General features: G+C 44.2%; 1 protein-coding gene across 1 annotated transcript in view; it reads left to right on the top strand.

Moving 5' to 3' along the window:
* Nucleotides 1-13,286, top strand: part of MYO7A (myosin VIIA) — a 161,860-nt gene that overhangs the window by 58,242 nt on the left and 90,332 nt on the right. The window contains exons 5-11 of the mRNA XM_083735822.1: nt 1,064-1,081; nt 2,234-2,418; nt 4,018-4,139; nt 5,332-5,474; nt 7,096-7,209; nt 9,660-9,813; nt 12,186-12,262. Of these exons, the coding sequence (XP_083591948.1) occupies nt 1,064-1,081; nt 2,234-2,418; nt 4,018-4,139; nt 5,332-5,474; nt 7,096-7,209; nt 9,660-9,813; nt 12,186-12,262 (813 nt within the window). The remainder of the gene's footprint in view (nt 1-1,063; nt 1,082-2,233; nt 2,419-4,017; nt 4,140-5,331; nt 5,475-7,095; nt 7,210-9,659; nt 9,814-12,185; nt 12,263-13,286) is intronic.

Genomic DNA, 13,286 nt, shown 5'->3' with positions numbered 1-13,286 from the left:
TATGGAAATAAACTAAATAGTAAAAATCAAACAGTTTAAGGGAAAAATTAGAAAAACCTAAAATTGAACAAAGCCTTAATGGGATGCTGGCTACAAACCTCGTTCCACTGAACTATTCAGTTTCCTCAGAAGGAAATAGAAAAATCATAAACCTTAAATGACCAAAATTCAAAAAAAGGGGGTAGAACTCTCAAAAATTCTGAAGTACAGTGGTACCTCAGGTTAAGTACTTAATTCGTTCCGGAGGTCCGTACTTAACCTGAAACTGTTCTTAACTTGAAGCACCACTTTAGCTAATGGGGCCTCCTGCTGCTGCCGCGCTGCCAGAGCACGATTTCTGTTCTCATCCTGAAGCAAAGTTCTTAACCTGAAGCAGTATTTCTGGGTTAGCGGAGTCTGTAACCTGAAGCATATGTAACCTGAGGTACCACTGTATTATAATCCTAGCTCGTCCTAGGTGAAGCAAAGCGCAGTAATAAAGGATTGAGGACTCAAAGATACAGTTTCTAATACTGAATTTATGAAAAAGGTTTGAAAAACTAAATGGCAAGTTTTAGACAAAGCCCAACTTAAAAGAAGCAAAGCACAGTAACAAAGAGTTGAGGACTCAGCTGTGAAAATTCTCGTGTTGCCTTTACAAAAAGGTTTAAAAAACCAAAATGGCACAAATTCAAAGAAAGGAATACAAGATAGCTGTTTTAGATTTTAAACAAACTCAAGACTGGATGGGACATTGACCTAAGATGCCATCTCCATGTCCCCTGATTCTTTGCCCGCTTCCAATCCTGGCAGCTGTCAGGTCATGCCAGTCAAACTCATGCCCCAAATGAGGCTGATGGGGCAGGTTACAATCCCAATGGTGTCATAGATGCCTTGTACCGTATGTTTCAGTTTGTGGTTTATGCCTCTTAGAAAATCACATGCTCAGCCATGGGACAGCGTAGAGCATCCTTTTCCTCTTCCCTCCTCCTCCTCCTCCTTTCCTCAGATGTGTTTGACAAAGAGTTTTGTGATCTGCTGATAACAGACAACATGTTTTCCCCTCTGCTTCTTCAAATTTTAGACCAACTGCGGCGGGAGGGTAAGTCTAACTAGCCAAAATGCTGAGGCATCCCATTTTCACACACGCCAAACAAAAAAGCCTTGTCATCTCATTGTGACCTGCTTGGTCCTTCATTGATACTCAGCACTGTGGAGTTCTTCCATCTGTCTGCATTTGCTTTGTAAACTCATTTGTTTAAACCTCATCCTCCATTGGCTTGCTGTGCGGCTGTGCAGCTTTGCTAACAACAAGGAACTGGCAGCAAACTGTGTCTAAACGAGGGAGAAGACCGGTATTGGGAGTTGTAGTGATTTGTTTCTTAATATTCACGTTCTGGTGAAATGAACATCACCAAAAGCTTTGCCTAACTGCCTGTGCACGACACCATTTTTTGCATGTACAGAAACAATGGCACTGAGTAATGATGTGATTTTGTTGTTTTGTTCCTTCTGCTAGCCATAGAAAATTGGAGGGGCCTCTGCTCCTCACTAATGTGATCATATTATGTGTCTCAGCGAGGAATTTCACCTCCAGCAACTATAGTGATTAGACAATGCCTTCCTGCAAAGTCATTGTGGAGTCCAGTATACTCAAAATAGCAATTCTCTGTTGAATCCATCTCAATTTTAAGTCTCAAGGAACATTTCGTATGGATTCCAAAGCAATTTTCCATTGTTTAGCTTGTAGAACATATTCTAATTCCCCGGACTATTTAAGTCCTTGAACTTCTATTTACCTGCTCCCAACAAACATTTATAAACAATAGCAACAGGTTTGATTATCTGTGAAGATCCATATATTCCTTCCAGTAATTTAGGGCACATGGAAGCAACCAAAGAATGTGTATGAAAAAGTGGACATTCGTTAGAGTATACCACTGAATAAATTAAGAATATTAGAAGAAAGCGTGCATAAAACTGCATGTTATCAACGACAAGAAGACATAAAATGCATTTTATTAGGGAAAGTTGCTTGCAAAAGTGTGTGTGTTTTAATGTCAAATCACATACATAAATATGCAGGCACATGAGTGCTTTTTTAAAAAATTGCAAACTGCTGCAGAAGTTTCATCTAACGGCTGAAAAACCAAGAAGCAGAGAGAAACTAAAATTGACCGATTCATCCACCCCTATCCAACCGAGCTGTTCTTATGTTTTTATCCTTGTGTGAACAAATCTTTCCTCTTTCCAGACCTACACCGGCTCAATATTGGTGGCTGTGAACCCTTACCAGCTGCTTCCGATCTACTCACCAGAACAGATCCGCCTCTACACCAACAAAAAAATTGGGGAGATGCCCCCGCACATTTTCGCCATCGCAGACAACTGCTACTTTAACATGCAGAGGAACAACAAAGATCAGTGTTGCATTATAAGGTGGGTGGATGGATTCCACAGGTACGTGGCTGTCAAAGGCTCCATCTCTTTGCTTTGAAGGAGCTGTGGCTTCTTATGTCAGGTCCACTTTACCCAAGACTGGTCCACTTTACCCAAGACTGACGCCAAGGCCAGTATGGTGTAGTGGTTAAGAGCGGTAGTCTCGTAATCTGGGGAACCGGGTTCGCGTCTCCGCTCCTCCACATGCAGCTGCTGGGTGACCTTGGGCCAGTCACACTTCTCTGAAGTCTCTCAGCCCCACTCACCTCACAGAGTGTTTGTTGTGGGGGAGGAAGGGAAAGGAGAATGTTAGCCGCTTTGAGACTCCTTAAAGGGAGTGAAAGGCGGGATATCAAATCCAAACTCTTCTTCTTTCCCCCCCCAGATTTGCTAACAGAGAAACTTACTGTGGATTTTGTCAACAGACTTTTGGTTCTGGCAAAAGCAAGGAGCTGTTTCGGGAGAAAATTCCCTTTGGGGGTCCAGTCTGAAGGCTCACACTAAATTCCCCTGTGGGTCCTAGAAGCTGTCTTTTACATCTCCCTGTGTCTGGGACATAGCTGTCAACTTTTCCCTTTTCTTGCGAGGAATCCTATTCGGAATAAGGGAATTTCCCTTTAAAAAAGGGAAACGTTGACAGCTATGGTCTGGGACAGGGCCGGATTTAGGTTTGATGAGGCCCTAAGCTACTCAAGGTAATGGGGCCCTTTAAATGTCCAGCTGTCCTTTGCCAACAACAAATTGTCGCTGCTTTTTGTGTTGAATATATGCTACATGGTAATTTATTGACCTAATAGGTCTCTCAAGCCATTTGCACATGTTTCCATGCAAGCAGTCCATGCAGAATATAGGCACCCTATATATATAAAGGAGCGAAACAGTGATATTTTAGGGAGCAGACTAGCAGGCGGGGCCCATGACGTACATCATAGGAGCCTACACAACACAAAACACTCTTGCTGTGTGTAGGTTTTATTTTATTTGTTCTTTATCTTATATTTTGGAAATGTAAGGTAAAGGTAAAGGGACCCCTGATCATTAGGTCCAGTCGTGGACGCCTCTGGGGTTGTGGTGCTCATCTCACTTTATTGGCCGAGGGAGCCAGCGTGCAGCTTCCGGGTCATGTGGCCAGCATGAGTAAGCCACTTCTGGCGAACCAGAGCAGCGCACAGAAATGCCATTTACCTTCCTGCCAGAGCGGTACCTATTTATCTACTTGCACTTTGACGTGCTTTCGAACTGCTAGGTGGGCAGGAGCAGGGACCGAGCAACGGGAGCTCACCCCGTCGCGGGGATTCGAACCGCCGACCTTCTGATCGGCAAGCCTGAGGCTCTGTGGTTTAACCCACAGCGCCACCCATGTGCCACTTTGGAAATGTACATCCAGGTTTTTTTTTCCTTTAATTTTTTTGGGGGGCCCCAAGAGAGTGGGGCCCTAAGCTATAGCTTGTTTAGCTTCTACGTAAATCTGGCACTGTTCTGGGATCGTGGAGAACCACAGAAGTGAGGAAATTGGAGGCACAGAAGCTTTGCTGTCCTTCGTCTTGACGAGATTTGGCCGTATGGTTACACCCAATTTTGTTGTTGTTTTTGTCGCAGCGGTGAGTCGGGCGCAGGGAAGACAGAAAGCACCAAACTGATTTTGCAGTTCCTGGCCGCGATCAGCGGGCAGCACTCTTGGATCGAACAGCAAGTGCTGGAAGCCAATCCCATCCTAGAAGGCAAGTTCGTAAATGTGGAGAGGGATGCTTCTTTGTAATGTACTCTTGACACCCCAATCACTGGGCGCTCAAGATTCCAGGGGTTCCAGACGCTTGCCCAGGGTTCAGTTTCTATGGAATGAGGGGCATTGGAGACTGTGGTATATTTAGGATATTTGTTGTTGTTGTTTAGTTGTTTAGTTATGTCCAACTCTTCATGACCCCCTGGACCAGAGCACGCCAGGCACTCCTGTCTTCCACTGCCTCCCGTAGTTTGGTCAAACTCATGCTGGCAGCTTCAAGAACACTGTCCCACCATCTCGTCCTCTGTCGTCCCCTTCTCCTTGTGCCCTCCATCTTTCCCAACATCAGGGTCTTTTAGGGGGTCTTCTCTTCTCATGAGGTGGCCAAAGTCTTGGAGCCTCAGCTTCAGGATCTGTCCTTCCAGTGAGCACTCAGAGCTGATTTCCTTCAGAATGGATCGGTTTGATCTTCTTGCAGTCCGTGGGACTCTCAAGAGTCTCCTCCAGCACCATAATTCAAAAGCATCAATTCTTTGGCGATCAGCCTTCTTTATGGTCCAGCTCTCACTTCCATACATTGCTACTGGGAAAACCATAGCTTTAACTATACGGACCTTTGTCGGCAAGGTGATATATTATATTTAGGATTATATTTAGGATTATTATATTTAGGATATAGGGTTTATTGACACATATATACAACCTGAGCCTACGATGAAGGGGCTCACAGCATTGTCACCCCATGAGGGCCTTGCGTCTCCCATTGCCACAGCCTTGGCTTCAAACAGAAATCAGGCCTGGCTCTCTCTGTCTCCCAGCTTCCCAGCCTACTGCCTGCTTCTAGCTTCTAGCTGAGACCTCCAGCTCTGACTTTTGCCTTTCTATCTACCGCACAGTTGAGGGAGGAGGCCCCAGCCCATTTCCCCTCCGGCACGGAGCCACTTCCTTTTTTACCTTAACAGCTTAGCGGATTATGATGACCCTTGTCTCCTTGATTCAACAATTGAATCCCTTCCGGATGCAGGAATTGGAAATGTCTCAGGCATCCAGCCTATCCGCACCCCTAAACTCACAACAGTACTAAGGTTTATTCAGCTGGGCAACAGCCCTACTAAAAGCCGATTATGAAAAAGTTGGAGAGAACTCTTGGGGACGCTACTGTTTTTTCCCCTTTGTTTTGTCCCCCGTAGCTTTTGGGAATGCAAAGACGATTCGCAATGACAACTCCAGCCGATTTGGTAAATACATCGACATCCATTTCAATAAACGGGGTGCTATCGAAGGAGCGAAGATTGAGCAGTACCTGCTGGAGAAGTCTCGTGTTTGCCGACAGGTGAGGGTCTTTGGGTGGCAGAGGTTTAGGTGTTGGTTTTCCACATGTATGACTCACCCTTTGTCGTTCGGAAGCTTTCATTGGGTTCAGGATGGAACCCAAAGCATGATGTCACTCCCGGCTGTTTAGGCCCAGACGACTATCTTACATAACGCCTAGCAAGGCAACCTTATGCTCATCACACCTGGAAATATAGTCATCTCAGAAACGTAAGAAAGAGTGGGATATGTTTAGCCAGGTAAAAGTTAAAGGTAAAGGACCCCTGGATGGTTAAATCCAGTCAAAGGTGACTATGGGGTTGCCGAGGGAGCCGGTGTTTGTCCACAGACAGCTTTCCAGGTCGGGTGACCAGCAGGACTAAACCACTTCTGGCTCAACAGGACACCGTGATGGAAACCAGAGCACATGGAAACGCCATTTACCTTCCCACCGACCGGAGTGGCACCTATTTATCTACTTGCACTGGTGTGCTTTTGAACTGCTAGGTTGGCAGGAGCTGGGACAGACAAATGGGAGCTCACCCCTCATGGGGATTCGAACCACCGGCCTTCTGATCGGCAAGCCCAAGAGGCTCAGTGGTTTAGACCACAGCGCCACCTGTATCCCTTTTTAGCCAAGACGCAAGACTATCAAGGGGAGGGGAGGTGGGATTGAGGAAAGCCAGTGTTGGGTCATGGTTAGAGGGGGTCAGACTAGGACCTGGGAGACTAGGAAAGTTTGGTGCTAGGCCCACTCGCAGGGTCGTTGTGACGGTAGATAGAATCTGACTTGGTTAAATAATTTTATTAATTTTCAGTTACAAAAATCCAATGTGCGCCATATTATATTAACACCAAATAGCAATAGCAATTCAAATACAAATCAATTACATAGCTGATTATACATAAAAAAATTGTCCAGCAGCACCTTAGAGACCAACTAAGTTTGTTCTGGGTATAAGCTTTCGTGTGCATGCACACTTCTTCAGATACCACAAAAGATACCTTCTTTAAATTCACATGAAAGCCAAAACAAACTTAGTTGGTCTCTAATGGGCTACTAGACAATTTTTTTATTTAATTTGACTGCGTCAGACCAACACGACTACCTACCTGAATAGTTGATTATAAATTTTGTGTGACTTCCCACGTGCTGTTCTTCAAGGTCCGATTTCCTTTAATTCTGCCTCCAGACTCTCGCTCAAACCAAATACAATCCACTCTTGATAAAATCCCTTATATCACAGCTACAATGACTTACTGTAACTTTGATTCGTATTAACACATATCATAATTTGTAAATTCGCAAGTGACTCGGAACTCAAGGCTGATGTGGCCTGTTTAATTATTATTTGCTGATGTTGGCCTTTACCGTTTACTATTAGATACTGATGGATTGTTGAATGTTGCTTTGTTTGAGAGAAGTTGCTTATTTTAAAGTTATTGTGACTTTTATATTGGATCAGATTGTTACTATTAATGTTTGATGTTTTATTATGTTTTTATGTCTTGGAAGCCGCCCAGAGTGGCTTGGGCAACCCAGGCAGATTAGCAGGGTAGAAATGAATTATTATTATTATTATTATTATTATTATTATTATTATTATTATTGCGCTTTGCTTCTCCCTCTGTTTCTCTTTCAGGCCCAGGATGAGAGAAATTACCACGTCTTTTACTGCATGCTGAAAGGAATGACGCCAGAACAGAAGAAGCTGCTTGGACTTAGGAAAGCGGGAGACTACAACTACCTCTCAATGGTGAGTGCAAAGCCATTTTTAAAAAATTAAGGGGGATGAGTTTTCACTGGAATCTGAGGCCCAGTTTTCACTGAGGTGGTAAGCCTCTGTCTGTGGACTGCGCTATTTCGCTCTGCGGTCAGGGGCTCACACAATGGAAAACTCCTCCATACCAAGAAAACAAAATACCTGCACTTAGAAACCTAGCATGTCAGGGAGGGGAGGCTAAGCTAGATTGCTTCTTCCGGGCATGCCGTTCTAGATCTCTACATGCAGGGAACTTCCTATGGTTACTCTGTGCATGCTCAGAAGCGCACCCAGCATTGTGACGTTTGCCGAAGACGTTTCTCCTCCCCCCAAAAAACCATTTCCAAAATCAGTCCTCTTTATGTTTCTGCTGTTTTAAGACTCTCCTTGGTTTTTTAGTGGTTCTTTGGCTCCACTCTGACAGGTGTTGTTGTTATGTACTGAAGTTCTCACCCTGGGCCAGCAGGGGGATATTGTAGATAGTTCAGGTCCACATATGCAAATAAGGGATCGAAAGTGACGTTCGGTGATTGGATAGTTACAGAAAGTTGTTACAGTTACGTTGTACTGGAGCTCTATATAAGCAGGCTGGCTGGACCCTTCAGTTCAGTTCTGTTCTGGACTGTGAATAAACAAGAGCTGTTTGAAGAATCGCTGTGTCGTCTGATATGTTCACCCACAACTTAACAGTTATAATCCCTCCAGACAGCACTAACATGCTTATAACAGGAAAGCCTTGCAGAGCAACCAGTAAGGCCTAAGAAAACCACCGATGATGCTCTATTATTGCGGCAAGAAGTTGTTGGAGAAATTCCAGCTGCATTAAACCCCTAGCAGCCCTTAGTCATGAGTTGCTGTTTATTCAGTGGCTCCCACTTGCTGTTTTTAGTTGTCATGCTTTACTTTTTCATATTGTCGCCTCTTTGAAGGGCCTTGAAATATACTCAGAGTTGATTGTGGATATCATGCTCTTCATTCAGCTCATAGTAGTGAGGAATGGAAGTTCCCCCGAAATGTCTGCTTTATATACATTATTTACACAATGGGCCCCACGTGATTGGCTAATTCCGGGATTCTTCTGTGGGCCAATCAGGTTGCGGATTCACTTGCACCTGGATTTGGATTGGGTGGCTCCTGTGGACCACTCAGACTGCTGCATTCTGGATCCTATTCTTCTAGGACCACTCAGACTGCTGCATTCTGGATCCTATTCTTCTAGGACCACTCAGACTGCTGCATTCTGGATCCTATTGTTCTAGGACCAATCAGACTGCTGCATTTTGGATCCTATTGTTCTAGGACCAATCAGACTGCTGCATTCTGAATCCTATTGTTCTAGGACCAATCAGACTGCTGCATTCTGGATCCTATTGTTCTAGGACCAATCAGACTGCTGCATTTTGGATCCTATTCAACTTAGTACATAACAGGCCTTCAACATGTGATGCACTTATTTTTGTCCTTGAAAAATAATAATGAGCCGATTAAGCCCTAGGCTACAGATGTCCAAAACTGTGCACCACAAGGCACAAGTACTTCTGTTCCTTGTAGATGGCTCATTGAACCATCTCATAGAATCATAGAATCATAGAATCATAGAGTTGGAAGAGACCAGAAGGGCCATCGAGTCCAACCCCCTGCCAAGCAGGAAACACCATCAGAGCACTCCTGACATATGGTTGTCAAGCCTCTGCTTAAAGACCTCCAAAGAAGGAGACTCCACCACACTCCTTGGCAGCAAATTCCACTGTCAAACAGCTCTCACTGTCAGGAAGTTCCTCCTAATGTTTAGGTGGAATCTTTTTTCTTGTAGTTTGGAACCATTGCTCTGTGTCCGCTTCTCTGGAGCAGCAGAAAACAACCTTTTTCCCTCCTCTATGTGACATCCTTTTATATATTTGAACATGGCTATCATATCACCCCTTAACCTCCTCTTCTCCAGGCTAAACATGCCCAGCTCCCTTAGCCATTCCTCATAAGGCATCATTTCCAGGCCTTTCACCATTTTGGTTGCCCTCCTCTGGACACGTTCCAGTTTGTCAGTGTCCTTCTTGAACTGTGGTGCCCAGAACTGGACACAGTACTCCAGGTGAGGTCTGACCAGAGCAGAATACAGTGGCACTATTACTTCCCTTGATCTAGATGCTATACTCCTATTGATGCAGCCCAGAATTGCATTGGCTTTTTTAGCTGCCGCGTCACACTGTTGGCTCATGTCAAGTTTGTGGTCAACCAGGACTCCTAGATCCTTTTCACATGTACTTCTCTCAAGCCAGGTGTCACCCATCTTGTATTTGTGCCTCTCATTTTTTTTATTTATTTTTTTGCCCAAGTGCAATACTTTACATTTCTCCCTGTTAAAATTCACCTTGTTTGTTTTGGCCCAGTTCTCTAATCTGTCAAGGTCGTTTTGAAGTGTGATCCTGTCCTCTCATCCTCATTAGGGTAACTGCATTACTTGCGACGGCCGAGACGACAGCAAAGAATACTCAAACATCCGAGCGGCAATGAAAGTCCTCATGTTCACCGACACGGAGAACTGGGAAATCTCCAGGCTCCTGGCCGCCATCTTGCATATGGGGAACTTGCGGTATGAAGGTAGTATCCCCGGCAAAGAGTTGGATAACGGCGGCAAATGGGATTTTCCTGGACAGACAGTTAAATTTAATATTGTTGCAGCTGGTGGGTTGCCAAACCTTTCGTCAGGATAGCTGTGTGCCAATGGATACCTGGTGGATCTTCTCTCAAATGCAAGGCAGGGGTCAGCAAACCTTTTCAGCAGGGGACCGGTCCACTGGCCCTCAGGCCTTGTGGGGGGCTGGACTATATTTTGAAGGGGAAAATAATGAACGAATTCCTATGCCCCACAAATAACCCAGAGATGCATTTTAAATAAAAGCACACATTCTACTCATGTAAAGACACCAGGCAGTCCCCACAAATAACCCAGAGATGCATTTTAAATAAAAGCACACATTCTACTCATGTAAAGACACCAGGCAGTCCCCACAAATAACCCAGAGATGCATTTTAAATAAAAGCACACATTCTACTCATGTAAAAACACCAGGCAGGCCCCACAAATAACCCAGAGATGCATTTTAAATAAAAGCACACATTCTACTCATGTAAAAACACCAGGCAGGCCCCACAAATAACCCAGAGATGCATTTTAAATAAAAGCACACATTCTACTCATGTAAAAACACCAGGCAGGCCCCACAAATAACCCAGAGATGCATTTTAAATAAAAGCACACATTCTACTCATGTAAAGACACCAGGCAGTCCCCACAAATAACCCAGAGATGCATTTTAAATAAAAGCACACATTCTACTCATGTAAAAACACCAGGCAGGCCCCACAAATAACCCAGAGATGCATTTTAAATAAAAGCACACATTCTACTCATGTAAAGACACCAGGCAGTCCCCACAAATAACCCAGAGATGCATTTTAAATAAAAGCACACATTCTACTCATGTAAAGACACCAGGCAGTCCCCACAAATAACCCAGAGATGCATTTTAAATAAAAGCACACATTCTACTCATGTAAAAACACCAGGCAGGCCCCACAAATAACCCAGAGATGCATTTTAAATAAAAGCACACATTCTACTCATGTAAAAACACCAGGCAGTCCCCACAAATAACCCAGAGATGCATTTTAAATAAAAGCACACATTCTACTCATGTAAAAACACCAGGCAGTCCCCACAAATAACCCAGAGATGCATTTTAAATAAAAGCACACATTCTACTCATGTAAAAACACACTGATTGCCGGACCATCCGCGGGCCGGATTTAGAAGGCGATTGGGCCGGATCCAGCCCCAGGGCCTTAGTTGGCCTACCCATGTTCTAACGAATCCATCAACTTGCTTCCAGCAATGCGCAAGGGAATGTGCTCTGCTACCTGCTCACTACCGTGAGTGAGGGAGGATAATATTGAATCAATATATCCTCTCCTACTATCCACAACATTACCACAGTGTGAATGTTTTGGAGCCTTCCTTTTATTTAAAATGCATCTCTGGGTTATTTGTGGGGCCTCTCTGGTGTTTTTACATGAGTAGTATGTGTCCTTTCATTTAAAAATAAAAGTTTGCTGACCCCTGCATTAGAATCATATCAGTTGAGCAATCATATAAATTGAGCTTGCAGATTACCTCCTTAGCTCCCTCTTAAAAACAATAATGACACAATAGTCTTGTTTAGAAGCAATGATAAAGCTTACTCACATTCAGTTCAGTTCACAGTATTCAGCAGGTTTTATCTTGTAGTTACAGGTACATTTGTAGAGAAAAGAAGTCTGAGCCAAGCCTCAGACTTTCCACCTTACGGCTTCCATCCTCTGTAAGGATGAGCCATGTGTTGCTGGCTAAGAGCCAGCAGAGTGCAAGAGAGCAGAAAAGGCAAAAAAAAAAAGGAAGATGGCTGTGTGTCTGGCCCTTTTATAGGGTCTGCTAGGGTCACGCCCCATCTACCTGGTCACAGACAGAGTGAGGATGCTCCAGAGCAGGTATAGCAGGAAGTCTGGAGCAACATTCCCCTGCGTGTCCACTCTAGGAAACAGAAAATGTTGAATTTGACTGCTTCAGTGAACGATACATCCCACATACACAAAAAACACAGCTACAAAGGGCTGTATCCAATGTCTTCTCCCCCACTAGTGTGAGGGTCCTTTCACCAATGAATAGCAGGGTTTAAGGACTGGTAAACAAAGGAATCTAAAAGTTGTGCCAGCAGATTCTTGTTGTGAAACAGCTGATCCTTGCCGTGCAACTCGATGCACAATAATCTTTGGCAAGGGGCTTGCCTTTTTCCTTTCGCAACGCTCTGCCAGTGAAACGAGTGTGCTGCTAGTTGACTTTAAATGAGTGCTGCATTAGACGCAACCCGTAAGAAGGTGCGCTCCCGTATCCACCGTTTTTGCAACCATCTTATCTCGGTTTAACCCCCACACAGCTCGGACCTACGACAACTTGGATGCCTGCGAGGTAGTACACTCTGCATCGCTGATCACCGCGGCTTCATTACTAGAGGTGAGCTGAACATCTCCCTGTTGGGTTATGCAGGCAGGCAACTGCCAACTGCTGAGGGTAAAAGACCCCTGGATGCATGCGCCATTTTGTGGTCCTGTCTCCTTTCCTTCTCTTTTGAACATGGCAGCCATGTTGTGTTATGCCCCGCCCATACAGCAACCAGTTTAGATTGTGCAATGGCCCCAAGAGGTCTGGAGAGATAAAATCGGATCTGGAAATATGGAAATATCATGAGAGACAGGACTGAGATATGGATACGCTTCAAGGTTCAGACTGTGGGAAGCCGTAAAATCAAAATTACAATTCGGAAGACAATTTGATTTTTTTTTATTTGATTTTTTTATTTTTATTGGATTATGATCTGATATGTTCATTGGATGTTTCTTATTGGAAAATTAATAAACGCTCTAACAAAAACAAAAAGATTGTGCAATGGCCCCACAATGGCCATGTTGTGTTATGCGACGCCACCGTTATGAGGCATTTTGTGTCATGCCACGTCTCCTTTCTGATTGGTGCCCTCGACACATTTTGCAAAATTCCAGACAGGTACCACTGGCCCCAGAAAACCCCATATGTAGATTCTGTGCTTCTGCAGATCTTATGATTCTCCCAGAGCTTGCTGACGAGTCCCTCGTGTTTCTCAGTTATTCCCTTTTAGCTATAGAGCAGCCTGTCCTCACCACCTCAGTTTGTTGTGTCAGTGTTTGAAAAAGAAAAGGTTCTGACCTCCTTTTTACTCCTTTGCCTAGTCCTCAGACCTTAGTTGGCACAAAAGAGTCTTTGAAAAAGAGTATTCTTGCAGAGTATTGCTGCTTTTATTCTTTCAAAAGTCTTCTTCTCAAACCACAACTGACAGCTTTTACACACACCAAACACAACCAGCTTTCTACCATCCAACCAACTCACACCAAACACTAACATTGACCACTCTATACAGAGTACAATTTGGTGAAAGGTTGCATGCGTCGTTGTAGGCCGCTGACTCAGTTCTTTTAGCATTAAAGAAACAGTGGACAATTTT

The sequence above is a fragment of the Podarcis gaigeae genome, assembly GCF_964106915.1.
Source record: "Podarcis gaigeae genome assembly, chromosome: 4".
Classification (NCBI taxonomy): Eukaryota; Metazoa; Chordata; class Lepidosauria; order Squamata; family Lacertidae; genus Podarcis; species Podarcis gaigeae.
The sequence above is the reverse complement of the archived record's forward strand: the minus strand, read 5'-3'. Positions and strand labels throughout refer to the sequence as shown.